This window comes from Chionomys nivalis, chromosome 11 (genome assembly GCF_950005125.1).
Source record: "Chionomys nivalis chromosome 11, mChiNiv1.1, whole genome shotgun sequence".
NCBI classification, from domain to species: domain Eukaryota; kingdom Metazoa; phylum Chordata; class Mammalia; order Rodentia; family Cricetidae; genus Chionomys; species Chionomys nivalis.
In genome coordinates this window covers 61327859-61342878 of record NC_080096.1, presented here as the reverse complement: position 1 = coordinate 61342878, position 15020 = coordinate 61327859, and the positions used below count along the sequence as shown (strand labels likewise).

At 38.6% G+C, this 15020-nt stretch overlaps 1 protein-coding gene across 2 annotated transcripts in view; it reads left to right on the top strand.

The window, feature by feature from the left end:
• The window catches only part of Ccdc171 (coiled-coil domain containing 171), a 339088-nt gene that overhangs the window by 235399 nt on the left and 88669 nt on the right, over nt 1–15020 (top strand). For both annotated transcript variants that reach the window (XM_057784865.1, XM_057784864.1), the window contains exon 23: nt 6104–6235. In XM_057784865.1, coding sequence (XP_057640848.1) covers nt 6104–6235 — 132 coding nt within the window. The remainder of the gene's footprint in view (nt 1–6103; nt 6236–15020) is intronic.

Genomic DNA, 15020 nt, shown 5'->3' with positions numbered 1-15020 from the left:
GGTGATGGTTGTGATGGGATATAGCTGTCCAGTATGGTGGTTGTGATGGGATGTAGCTGTCCAGTGTGGTGGTTGAGCTGGGATGTAGCTGTCCAGTGCGGTGGTTGTGATGGGATTTAGCTGTTCAGTGTGGTGGTTGAGCTAGGATGTAGCTGTCCAGTGCGGTGGTTGTGATGGGATGTAGCTGTCCAGTGCGGTGGTTGTGATGGGATGTAGCTGTCCAGTGTGGTGGTTGTGATGGGATGTAGCTGTCCAGTGCAGTGGTTGATCTGGGATGTAGCTGTCCAGTGCAGTGGTTGATCTGGGATGTAGCTGTCCAGTGCGGTGGTTGAGCTGGGATGTAGCTGTCCAGTGCGGTGGTTGAGCTGGGATGTAGCTGTCCAGGGTGGTGGTTGTGATGGGATGTAGCTGTCCAGTAGGATGGTTGTGGTGATGACCTTGCCTCTTTCCTGGTGACAGCCGTTTGAAAGCTGCAGGTCAAGACTAGTTTCTCACTTCCTGCTTTGCCAATTGTGAAAGTCCATGCTTGCTACAGTGACTCTGCTGAGGGATTTCCAAGATCTCTTAAATGGGTGGGGTCAGGGGACTGTTTACTTTCTGAGACATCATAGTGTTGTGATTGTCCCACAAAACTTAGGCCTAGTCAAAGTTGTGGTAGACCTTGTGAAACTTGGAAACAATTATAAATAGTATTCTTAGTTCATAAAATTCATTATTGAAACGAACCATAAAGTGTTTTTGAGATGGCACTCTGTGTTGGTGACATAAGACTGACTCAATAGACAGCATTTATAGATCTCTGGTAAAAATAATTTTGTAATATTTTATAGGGAAAAATACTGTATTTTCACTTTGCACCTCTAGGGTAGATGGTAGACTTTTCCTGAAAAATACTATATAGTAAATTTTTTAGATTATGTGGCTTATATGTGTCTCAACCACTCAAGCTGCTTTTGTAGGCAGAGACAAAGTGTATCTAATGCTAACACATGGGTGAGGTTGTGTACCAGTAAAACCTCATTTACAGTAAAGGATGTGTTTGGTACCTGAGCTATAATGTGCTCCTATACACTGCTCTCTAGTATTTAACTGGAAAAGTAGTAAACCACTGTTGTTTGTAGGAGGAACAGTAAAAGGGAGAAGGGAGAGAAAGCAGTGTGGATCAGCAGAAGTGGAAGGCTACTCAAGGCAGCAGATTAAAGGCAGGCTGGAGGAGAGTGGATTATGGGCATGGGTGCTACAAATACAGACTGGAGCTGTCTGCGTTTGTATTGGAATTCTTGTAGTAAAAGATTTATTTTGAAGCAATGTTGGCCGTAATAAGTAAAGTTTTAGGAAGATTTTAAGTATGATATAAAGCCCTAAAATTAGTTGCTTTTATCAGGCGTTCAGGATGCAGAGTGTCTGTAAACATCTTCTTATGTGTGGTAAAAGTCTATTTCACTTCTTATTTACAAATCTCTTTATACTTTAAAAGTATAAAGTACTTCCACAAGTTCTAATTATATATTTTATAAGTAGATATAATACTGTAATAGTATATATGTAAAAATTATATATAATTATTCCATTATTGATCTTGTGTCAGAATCTCCAAACAGTCTAAATATCTTTAATTTTTAAAATGTTTTTCCTGTCTTGTACTGGTTTTCTATGGCTGTGATAATGCATCATGAACAAAAGCAACTTGGGGAGGAAAGAGTTTATTTGACTTACAGAATCTAGGTCACAGTCCATCAAGGAAAGCCAAGACAGGAATCTAGAGGCAGGAACTGAAGCAGAGGCCATGGAGGAACACTTTTACTGGCTTGCTTCTTCTGACTTGCTCAATTTATTTTCTTACTCACACCAGAACCACCTTGCCTAGGGGCTAGCACCACCCACAATTGACTGGGCCCTCCCACATCAATCATTGATGAAGAAAATATTCCACAAGCTTGCCTATAATCAGATTTTTTTTTTAGAAATTCTATTATTTATTGTATTAAAGAAGATAAAATCTAATAATAATGGCTTTGCATTGTTTTCAGAAAACATCAGAGACATATATTTTGTTTCCAAAACAGAAAATTACAATTTAATCTGAGCTCATTATTTCAATATAAAATCTTTTTTTTTCTTGCTGATTTTTTTTATTAATTAATTAATTTAATTATTAAAGATTTCTGCCTCTTCCCCGCCACCACCTCCCATTCCCTCCCCCTCCCCCAATCAAGTCTTCCTTCCTCCTCAGCCCAAAGAGCAAGCAGGTTTCTCTGCCCTGTGGGAGGTCCAAGGACCACCCACCTCCATCCAGGTCTATTAAGGTGAGCATCCAAACTACCTGGGCTCCCACAAAGCCATTACATGCAATAGGATCAAGAACCCATCCATCCGTTTTTTAGACAGGGTTTCTTTGTGTAGCCCTGGCTGTCATGGAACTCTCTCTGTAGTCTAGGCTGACCTTGAACTCACAGAGATCTACCTGCCCCAACCTCACAAGTACTGGGATTAAAGGTATCACTGCCTGGTTTGAAATTATAATTTAATCCATGAACATGTGACTGATTTTTAAATCCCAATTTATATTAAAATAGGAACTTCAAAAAGTGAGCTCCTACTGGGTGGTGGTGGCACACAACTTTAATCTTAGCACTCCGGAGGCAGAGGCAGGTTGATGTGAGTTCGAGGCCAACCTAGTCTACAGGGCTAGTTCCATAATAGCCAGGGCTGTTTCACAGAGAAACCCTGTGTCGAAAAAAAATCAATAAAGAAAACACCTCTCCCCCAAAAAGAAAAATTAACTCCTTTTAGAAAAAATAGCTGTATTTTTCTAATTTTGTTCATAAATTTTTAGTAGTTATGAGTTTGTTTTAGGCTCTCTTTCTGGAAAAGAGTAATTCTGCATTCGGTGGGCAATGTTTCTAGGAAATGCCAAGGTCTCTCCTTTGAAAATGTCTCTTAGTTACTTGGTGTTGAGCCTTTTTGTTCCCTCGGGCGCAGATGCCAAGCCCTGAGATTCCTCTCTGCCATTCAGTCAGTTCCTCGTGTCTCCGGAAGTTCGCACAGCCTCTGACTGTTCTCGCTAGCCTCTCCTTCTCACCCCGAGTCTTCTCTCCCTTCCGCCCTTCACGCACCTCCTTTCCAGCATTGCAGTTCTCTCCCCTGTCCTGGTGTCAGTTACCCATACCCTCTCAGCTTGATGGTTTTACTCTCCTTATCCATTAAGATAAAAGAAATCCTACACAATCCTTTTTCAAGATTTTTCTAAAAACTTCTCCTACAGCTATTTAAAGAACATTTTTAGACACCTTTCAAAGTTTCTGTATAATTTAAAAGTGGAGGAAAAATCTCTCAGAATTTTAGTGGAAGTACTTGTGATGTGGTATCTGTGATTTGTCCTGGCTCTCTCAGTAGCACCGCCAACTTTCAACAGAGTCTTTTTTGCCTAATTAGGAGTATTTCACATGAAAATAGGCCAGGCATGATAGCACAGTGCTTGTAGGCCCTCAGGATTGGTAGAGCTTAGTCCTGAAAGGCCAAGATGGGGAACTGAAAGTACCCACATTTTAAATGCCAAGAGCCTCAGCTTCTGCCCCAAGGCTTTATTAGCGAATGTAAGATATGACTCTCCGCTCGCTGCATGCCAAACCTTCATGGGTGCAGGCTAGTGACCGATGCCACTTGGGTTAAAGATAACCCCATGCTTGCACTGCAGCGGGTTGCATCTGCATTGCATGGTTCCCCCTCTTTGCCCATATTAGCAATCTGCTTTTGTACTTTGACATCTAGGAAATCCCTAGTGAATTTTGTCACAGAAAAAAGAGAATCATCAATATCGCAGTTAAACTTGACTTTCAAAGCTAATAGTATCTCATTTGGGGGCTCAAATTTAATAAATTTTCTTTGATTCTGGGTGAGTTTTTAAACATCAAACAATGAATTGGCCAGGGTGCAGTAAAATATTTAGATCTATTGACTGTGGTTCAGAAGGGTAGAAGGCAAAACACTAGTGGTTTGATGTTGATAAATTCTCAGTACCTTAATCCACATTAATGTTTTCTTTTATCTGAGTGATCACTGGTGACAAAAAAGGAAGAGGAAAAAGTGTGTATACTGAAGAAACATACAACCTTGAGCAGCTCTATTTGTAAAATGTAGTTTATTTTGTCCTCCTAAGCAAGTTCAGTGCATTTTCATCAGGAAAGAAGACTGTTGTTGGAGATAAACCACACATTGTGAATTAGAACTCCAGAGAGCATTTAATAGCCACTCTTCTGTGCGACATACCGCCCCCCTGCTGTGTTCGCAGCATTCCCTTGGACATTCACTCATTGATAGAAAATCTCGGGACTGGCTTGGGAAACAAGGATTCTTATTTTCATCCATATATTAGCATGGACAATTAAAGATGTCTTTGTCTGTTTATGGGTGTTTTCTGGTTTAAGAAAAAAACCTACAGAATATGACAGCCTGTGAGATATTTATATTTCTCATCTAACTGATTTATATGGTAATAAATAATTCTAACAGTTTTACAAGTTGCCCAAGTAGAATAGAAAAATGGAGAGTTTATTTATTTCATTGATTGATTGATTGAATTAGGCTATCTCTGTATAGTCCAGGCTGACCTCCAGCTTGATATGTAGTCCAGGCTGACCCAGAACTTGTGATTCTCTTGCCTCAGCCTCTGTGTGCCAAGAATACAGGCATGAACTACAATGTTATAGCTGAGGCTGCTCAAATAAAATAAGATATATAAATGTATTCATTTTGGCAGTTAACCTTATTTTTTACACTTCACACCATACTTGATGCATGTTTCTGCATAAAAAAACTGTAATATGGCTGTTAGATTGTGTGTGTGTACATGTGTGTGTGTATGTGATAGAGAGAGATATATTTGAGATGTTTGTGTGTGCACATGTGCGTGCAGAGGTAGCACATGTGTACACAGGAGTATGGAAGCCAGAGATTGATGTCAGTGTCTTCCTCCCCATTTTGGGGGATAGGATCTGTCGCTGACCCTGGAGCTCTGGATTGTTTGAACCAGGTGGCCAGAGAACCCCAGGACCACACCTGTCCCTACCTCCAACCTATGCCTGGTTTTTACATGGATGCTGGGGAGCTCTTTAGTCACTGAGCCGTCTCCCCAAATCATATAAGGTAGTTTTATAGTATTTGTTAAATATAGGATAGCAAATAAAAAACATTCAAAGACCTACCCAAGAACACCAAAAGGTAGAAAATGTGTCTGTATAATGAAAACTCATCTTACTCAGCTGACTGATTAAAAGTGAGAACTTTAACTGAAATGCAAACTAGACTGTAGAATTCCTAAGACTAAATACTGGGGTTTCTTTGTATTACTTATGTGTGTGCTGGTTTGTCCAGAAGGTGGCAGTGTGATATCAACTGCCTACGGGGCCTCTGAATTAGAGCTCCATCTGGACACGCCTGTGTCCTTACCTTCCTGAATCTTAAACTACAGTACAAATGCTACTGCTTTAGTTCCAGTTATCTCGCTTAGAGGTTTTGTGACCAAGCTGGTTTCTATATGTTTATTGTTAAGACTTAAGTTTAATTAAGCCCTACAATTTTATAAGTCTGAGAGGGCTAAACAAACATCTTACTTGTACATTTTTAAGTATCCTTTTGTGTTGAGTGTATTTGTTCTTATCCCAGAGTATGCATAGTGAAGTTTTTCTTTTAAAACCCAGTACCTAGTAACTGTTATGTATAACACACATGATCTAACATCAGCTAAACACGCTTTTAGGAAAGTGATAACAGGGGATTGCAGCTTGCTTTTGATTTTGTTACCCCCCCCCCTTCCGAGTGGAATGGTGAAAGAATAATTCAAAGCGTCTTGATCAGAAGGCTCCTGCGCCTCTTCTCCCTCTTCATTTCAAGCAGAAGGATGCTTTTTCTTCTTAACATTCTCCCCCAGCACTCTGAATTAGAGATTTATTTGCAACGAAAAATCAATTAGTCCTAAATTTATTCATGGATTTCAGGTCCAGCGATCAATGCAAGTCCACTCAGTGGGCTCAAGGGGACCCAGTTCATCCCAGTTAATGTGTCTGAAGGGGAATTACCATTGATGCTGTTTTTTTCCCTTTAGGTCAGAGATCAGATCTCGCTGTCACGGACTGCAGCAAGTAGGAATGACTTCACCCTGCAGCTACCCAAACTGCACCTGGAGACCTTTGCAATGGAGGGGCTCAAGGGTGGGCCAGAGGTTGTAGCATGCCAGGTTAGAGTCTAAATAACATTTTTTGCTACTGAAATGTATAGAAAAATAAATTGTACAAATTGGAAGAGAATGAAAGCCTCAAACTATTGTGAATAATTTAGATGAGATGCAAATAAATGTTTTCTATCATATAGTATAAAAACATATTTCTTTAAAGCCACAGACGGCCTATTAGAACAATGTAGAAAAGCATGTCACAAAGAAAAGTATGTGCTTATGTCTAAGTGCAATATTAAAGGACCACTTTCCTATCAGTGGAAGATGGTAAGAGATGAGGCTGCTGTCTTTTCAAGCTGATCGCTATTTGTTGCTTTTGTTGTTTTAAAATAAGTTATTTCACATAAAAATCTTCAGGAGAGCTATCTGGAAAAATTCCATGCTAATTCTAAAGTGTATCCACCTTTTAATTTCAGAAAAACTTAGAGTCTGATTGTATTTTGCATTAAAGAGTTCTTTACCTTTTAATATTTAGCATTATTGAGCATTGCACTACAGTGCACAAACCAGGCCATTTCATTAAAACTCAAAATATCAATTCTTGAAACCTTGGGTAACTTTAAACTTAATTCAGGAACTTATTGTCAAAATCATTCATTTTCAAATGCTGTGGCTGTCCTGTCCTAGCATGATTGCATTTTTTGTGATCATATTCCTTAAGGTTTATATTACATTGTCAGTTGGAAAAGACAAAATTCAGCACATGCTCTATTTTTCCTTTAGAGCCTAAAGCCTTCATTTGGAAATATTTATCAGTATTATGTGAGTTATAGGAAGCCTGATATTACAAAGGAGATTAACAGCTCTCTTGATTGCCCAATATATTTAAAAGCAAAATGGTTTTCTTTTTTAAACTCACTATTAGCATTAAGCAAAATGGTTTTCTTTTTTAAACTCACTATTAGCATTTAGAAGTTTAGTTTTAATTTTGGACAAATATTAGTTTGTATGGTCTGTGTTAACTTTTGCATCTAACTGGTTATTAGAGTCCAGGTCATCCTCGGCAAACAAAAATGTTCGTTGCTTCTTTATCTAAAAATTTAATTTTATAACTAGGCATAAAACATTTCTACTTTTTATAGGCTTTATCATTATTTAGTACAAGGTTAAATGTGTGCTTTAAATTTGATTATCAATATTTACAAATTTATTATAGACTTGAATACAATATGAGCTGAAATTTTTTTTAGTAAATGTAAATGTATTTGGCTATCTTGATTTGCTCTCACAGGCTTAGTTCTTGTCAAAATTCACAAATAAAGATTTCCCCTGAACTAGATCTTATTGATTTAAAGGAAACTTATTCTAGGAATGCTATTTTGAGGGTAAAAGCATTAATTTTCTATGGTTCTGATATATAGGAATAGCCAAAAAGAAATGCAAGGGATTTATAGTTTAACTCTTCTAACAGTTGTACATGTTAATACATACCAAATGCTCAGGTAAGTTTTCATATGCTATCCACAGGACACTTGTGATTTATTAATATCAGGTAGTTAGAAAGTTGGGAAGGCAATAAAATTTATGCTGCTGCTGCTGACAGCTTCTGTTTCAGTTCCGTGTCCAGACATTGTCAACCCATTCAGTTTTCTAATGTGACTGCCGGACTAGTGGCAGTGTCTTCATTTTAAAAGTGGGGAACAACAACCGTAGCAGGCAGTTCTCCTCAGATCGAAGTCTGGTAGATGGCAGAACAAATTTAAGTCTCAAAGTAGGAGACTGTGAAGCTGAAGTGCCCAGCCTGACACTGAGGGCTTAAACAGCCTGTGTAAGTGATGATAGTAAACCTTGGAAACATATTTTTATTCCATTTAGAAGATATTAATTATACATTTGTGTAGGTTATGGTTTATTGTATATTGTAGACAAATTTGCAGGTACAATTTTCCATCCAATAGCAAAATAAAATTTAGAATATACTTTTCAACTTTCTACAGGATAATGTGTGTGTTCATTATAACTACTTGTTTTTAGGAATTCAGTATTTAAAACTTTTTAATTGGCACATAGTAATTGTGTGTGTTTAGGAGCACAGTATTTTCATGCATATGTGCACTCTGTAGCAGTAGGTGATAATCGAATAGAGGGAGTTAGGGGCACGTCTTCACTTCAGACGTTATTATTGGTGTCAGGAGCATTCAGAATCCTTTCTTCTATAATTTGGAACTACATAGCAAACGGCTCGAAACCACACCCACTGCACTGTGCCGCGGAACTCTGGCACCCGCCCTCCTAGCCTCTCAGCTTCCCCTGAAAGCATCTCATTAACGTCCACACATGAATGAGAACATGGAGCTTTGGGTGTCTGTGCCCAGCTTGCTTCATTGACCGTAATGGTTTTCAAGTTCATCTGTGTCACCAGGACATTAATCCGTTCTACTTATGGGTATTATTATTGCCAAGACATTACTTTATATTGATTAATAATATTCCAACATGTATATGTCTACACTGTTAATCCACTCATATGTTATGTACCCTCGGATCGACTCCATGTCTTTACTTGTGACTACCGCTAGGAAAGAGTGAGAATACAGGCGTGTTCTCAGGTGCTCATGTGGAGCGCTAGCCGTCTGTCCCAGTGCCTCTATTTTCAAAGTGAATTGTTCCCATTTTACAGGCCGGTGTTAACAGCGAGTGAGGTAGTGGATGTAGAGTGGCAGGAGGAAGCCTCGAGAGGGTGAGGGAACAATGGGCTCACTCCACTGCTGCCAGGGGTTTATCTGTTCTCTTTCTAGGATGGTAATTCGGTCCCTTTCCTTCATTGTTTCTTCAGAAGCTTAAGTACTTTATCAAGTACAGCCCACTTTAACTTCCTGTTTACTTTTCCAGGGAGGTCATACGCTCAGTGAAACCTCTTGTCTAAGTGCCTATGGCAAGTTTAAAACTGTGTTTTAATATTCCAATTAATAGCCTTTCAAGCTGTCACTGTAATGCCAAGAAAAATTAAACTGCCCAGACCAAAGCTTTAACTAAAATGGCCAGTGTGAATACAGAGGACTTCGTAATAAAAGCCATGCTGCTCAGACTTTGTAAAGATAGTACCTGACTTTTACCATCCAAAGTATGTTTTTAAAGTAATTTTGATCTGTAATGCTATTAGTATCTAGCAAATATTGACAAGTGACCAATAAATATTTGTATTCACTAGCATTCAGTGATAAGAAGCAGCCCGGCAGTAAACACTGGAGTAGCCCACTCATGACGTGTTTGCTGTGTGCAGCAGACCCTCCAGGCCCACTCAGAGTCTGCGGATTCAGTTTCACTTTTACTACTCTCTGTCCTAGCCTGATGCCCAGAAGCAATCGGTTCACTGAGATGATGTAAGATATTAACAGACCGGACATCTAATGACTGGGGTAACCAGGGCATTCTGCTCTTAACTGTGGCTCTTTACTTTTTGCAAAGCATGGGTCACTAGATTGTGTTTGTATTTTAAGATGACAGAGAGAAAGAATGAAACTAGGGTTTTTCTATAAAATACAATTTCATTCAGGTAGAAAATAGAAATCCAGAAGAGGATTAGCTAAATATGACTTGTCTATTTTAGCCTCTTCTTTTCCAAAAACAAGAGTAGCAGTTCCCAGCTCAACATTGATGTGATGGTTAAATGGGCTCATCTGCTCCAACTACAGGGTAGTAACAGACATGCTGTAAATACTGAGATTTTGTCAGAGCTCCACAGCTTCCAGAGGTCGGGAATTAGCCTTGTTCCTGACTGCAGCCTGAGAGCTCTGAGCAGAGGGGGCTCACAGTACACATGGGTGAAGGATTTCAAAAGCCACACTAGGCTTTTGTCACAGCTCTGCATGTTTCTAAGGGACTTGGTGCTCATTTCTTACTTCTAGCTGAGAATCTTCCAATCTGTTGAGTAAAAGTGTTTTAAGACTTGGTGCATAATAAACTCTACCTCTGGAAACGTAGTATATTTTATAAATATGTGTTTAAGAGTACTTCATTAGAGAGCCTTCATTTGAAACCACTTACTTACAACGACTTTAAACAACACAGGCTTTCCTGTGGATGCAGTGAGCCTTGCTCACTGTTTTTGTTCTATGCTCTGATCGTGACTTTTGGGGTACCATCATTTTTACATTTATAGTCGTTATTAGATCTATCGATTTCTTTGAGCTATTTTTGTATTGCTATTGATAAGTTATAAATAATTTTCTGGAGGAAATATTTTAACTTTTCATTTGAAAAAGGTGAAGTAAATAGTATCCGTACCTAAACCATCTGAGAATAAAAACACCAGCAATCATCTGTAGCAGACTTCTCCACACGCTTCCTTGGAACACTTAGTGCTACAGCCTTCTAATTGCTCTGCCAGAAACTTCTACATTCTTGGCATTCTTAGAAATTAAGAGATGTTAGACGATTTCATTTATAAGACTGTACTATCTTGATATTTTCCTCTTCATGTCATCCCATCTGCATACATGAATTTTCAGAGAACTATTATCTTTTTAAACATGAAAACGAGCCACTTTCAGTGAAAATCTTGTTAAATATAACAAGCATTACTTTTTAAAATAAAAGTATATCTGATTAAAAATGTTATTACTCTGGCTCATTAGTTTTATAACATATAGTGTATTATTATGACAGTATTGTATTCCTTGGCATATGGTGACATTTGTCTCAAAAATGTAACTTGTCAGAAAACTTGCTAACATTAAAAATTGGATATTTTTAAAAGATATGAAAGCTGTACATAATTGACAAAAAAATCATACCCCCAGTGAGTCTTAAAGGAAATTAAGATCATCTAAAATTTGGCATCCAGACAGCCAGAGCTAACCTTTGCATATCTTTCTTGTTATTTTTAGCCATAACTACAAGCTCATAACCAGGTATTATTATTTATAATGTATTTCCATATTTAAATAATAACTAGGCCATACATATTGTTTTGTAAGTATTGTCTTTAACCCAGTAATACATGGTTATCTTTTTTTTGGGGGGGTGTATCAGTTTTACAGGATAACATGCTGCCCTTTCTCCTTTAGTTTCTCTGTTTTATTTCCAATGATGTGTCATGATAAGGTATTTTTTTTTACCTCCATTGATGAAATGTCGTCATGGACACCGATAGCCAGAAACTGTCTGGTAAAAGCTGCTAAGTTTGTGCTTTAAGAAAAATTTAATGCATGTGATATTTCACATCTCACTCGCTGTATGTGTTGTTGTTTGGGTCAGAAGTTTGACCACCCCCACCCCATCGGGACCTTTCACCTCTCCTTCTGGAAGGAAGAGAAGTGACACATGAGGGTAGAGAATGGGACTGCAAGAGCTTCTGTGGCAGTTCTGCAGACTCTCCCAGGCCCATGTTTGCGGGGCATGCACACACTGAATTGTGTCGTCCGCGGCAACAGTGGGTATCAGCGGCCTGAGCTAACACTAAACTAACTTTTAAATGGGTATGATTTACAAAGTAATCTTTCTAAATTTTCAATTTTATTTTTTAAGCAAGACATACTTAGGAAGGAAGTAAAGCCTTGGTAGTGTGGGTATTAAAGGGAATTTGCAGAGGCTGTGTTCCTCCGCTGTGGAGCTGACTCAAGCCTTCCTTCTGAACACAGGTTGCAGGTAGCAGGGATTTTCATTTGTACACCTACTGTCCTTCCCATAGGACAAAGCTTTATCCTTATTTGGAAAGAATAAACATGGAGTATCATTCTCTGGGTGTCAACAGTGCAACTGGGCTTTGGTCCCACAGTCACCATTTCCCAGAGCTCTTAGCGCTTCCCTCTTCCAGCACATCAGTGTTTTCTTCTGTGAAATGGAGTCCCATGGTGCATTTTGGGATGACTGTGAGGAGCATATGGCACATTTGAAATAGTTTTTTCTTAATATTTGGTTCATGTTCCTGGGTCAGGTATAAGATACATTGGTATCTAGCTATGACTAAGATGCTCTTGCCAGATGTAAGCAAACAAACCAGACTCTGCAGAAGCTGGAAACTGTGAGGCTGCAGGTTTCTGTTTATCACCGAATGTGCTAAAACATCATGTTAATTAGGATGGTAGCTTCTTAACAGATGACATTTGGAAAGGATAAAATTGTTGCATTTTTAAGGAAGAAGGCATCAAGGTAGGGAATCAGAATAATGGGGCTGACGTCCATCAGTATCCCCGAGCTTCCACTCCTACCTCTGGAAGGGCGATGGAGCCTGTCTTGCTTTGGCTCACAGGACTGTGCAAAGGCCAATGAGACAATGTGCATGTGAAGGTGTTTTCCACATCAGGAAGGGCTGTGTGAGCAGCGGCTTTGTTGGAGTGGGCTGTGAAGATCAGAAATAGTGACCTAAGTGCACTGAGGAATATTTTAGTGATTTGACTCTTACCAGTTTTTGATGGAGGATGTGTACATCTGCCTTCAGAAGAATAAAATGCTAAGAACTGCAGGGTTTCATTCCAGTGTAGTTTAAAATCATTGCCAAGGTGGAGGTGGAGGATGCTCACCACATACTTCTGTCTTAATTACTATTACTCTTTTTGTATTTTCCTTTAAACCCTCTTTGTTACTGTGATGCGCATTATTTACATATTTTTGTTTGGACTTTACATTCCAACTCTGTGGAAGTGTGGCGATATTTGTCTATGTGTAAAATATTTGATAGGCACTTATCAAAAAAGACAAGTGACAAAAAAAACCAGAGAGTACAGATTTTTTATGTTACACTTTTCAGTTGTAGGTGGCCCCGATAGAAAAAGTGATGTAGGATGCAATTATTGTCATTAATGCACAAAGGCAAAAGCTAAATCCTAAACTTGATCTTTTCTCTTTTTTCTCATTTTTGAAGCCAGTTTTAAGCACAAGCGTAACCTTGCTAGCTATCACCTTTTGTGGCTTATTATCAAGAGACTGGAGCCTGTGAGCACTTGAACTTTCAAGTGCTACAGCCAGAATTGCTATTCATGTTATCTTCCTGTTTGATGGACTGCCTAGGTGAAGACCTGAGCGGGAAGGGTTATCTGCAAATTGAGTGAGTTTATTATGGCTTAGTGATTTGCTGATTGATTTCATTTGCTGTCAGTTAAGGCTCTTTTAATGTCAGTTTTCTTTGCATAATGCCTTGAAATAAAGACTGATGAAGTTCTTCAGATTGATGGCGCTTATATAAACTGACCCTGATTTGCCCTATTCTCCATGACAATTTAAGTGACGGTAGTTAGAGGAAGATACAGCAATGAATATGCAACTTAAGGATTAAGGGAGGTGCAGTAAAGCATTCAGTCTAAAACTCTATACAAAAGTCATTTCCTTTGTGATTCCACAGATGCCTTACATTTCTGAAGTAGTTTAGCACTCTTAAATATATTTTAACATGTTATTGTGTATATATACGCACACACACATATATATACATACATACATATAAATACATTCATACATATATATATATGTGTGTGTGTGTGTGTGTGTGTGTGTATGTATTTGAATTGAAGAGGAAAACTTATGTGGTCCTGAGTCCTCTCATATTGGTAAATCTCTTTACTTGCTAAACGTGGAGTTGCCAGAATCATAGCTTAAATAATTATTTTGAACTCATACATGCGAAAGAATAAAATTGGAGCTGAGAGCTCAGTTACTAAAGCCCTTGTAAGAAGATCCCAAGTTTGATTTTCTTTCCTACATAAAACAGTTGGGCTTGAATATACATACTTGTTTTTTTATTAATTAATTTTTTCATTTATTTTACATACCGACCACAGTTTTCTCTCCCACCTCTCCTCCTGTTCCCTCTACCCTAGCTTCCCACCTACCCCCTCCCCATCCTTTCCTCCTATGTCTCCATTCAGAAAGGGTCAGACCTGCTATGGGCATAAACACATCAAGTTGGGACAGGACCAAGCTCCTCCCCCTGGCATGTAGGCTGGGCAAGGCAACCCAGCAGCTTGTAATCATAGCACTGGGGAGACAGAAGCAAATGGATCCCCACAAATGCACACATGTAAAAAGAGTAAAGAATAAAATGGACCTTTATCTTATGCCATAAGCAAAACCAACTCAAAATGTTTTCGTACATTCAACTTTAAAACTCTTAGAAGAAAAGTTGTAGTAAAAAAAAGGAGTAAAGCTCGTTGATATTAGTTCAGGTAGTTACATTTTGAGGATGTACCAAAATCATAGACAACAACAGTAAAAATAAATACGTGGGACTTTATTAAAGAAAAAGGATTCCTAGGGGCTGGAGAGATGATGCAATGGTTAAGAGCATTTACTGCTCTTGAAGAGGACATGAGTTCAGTTCCCAACACCCACATGGCAACTCACAGCTGCCTGTAACTCCAGTTACAGGGGATCTGAATCCCTTTTCTGACCTTCACAGGCACACACCTGGTGCACATACATGCATGCATGCATGCATCCATAGAAGCATCAAAACACACACACACAATATATATATATATATATATATATATATATATATATATATATATATATATATACACACACACACACACACACATATATATGGGATAAATCTTTTAAAAAACTTGCTCTTTGATGTATTTTAATCATATATACTCTCATTTCTTCCCTCCACCCCTGCACACAGTTGTTATATAACTAACATGTGGCTGATTCCTGAGACCATTGTTTCTTCTACAGCCTTCTTGTGTCTGTCTCTGTGCTGTGATGAATACTTGAAATGATTTTCAATGAGAGCAGGTGTATTTTGGGTAGATGTTGGTAGATTGCTTGCCTAGCAAGTACAAAGCTTCAAGTTCTGTATCTAGTACCATATAAATCCGGTTAAGTGGCACAGGCACCCAGGAGT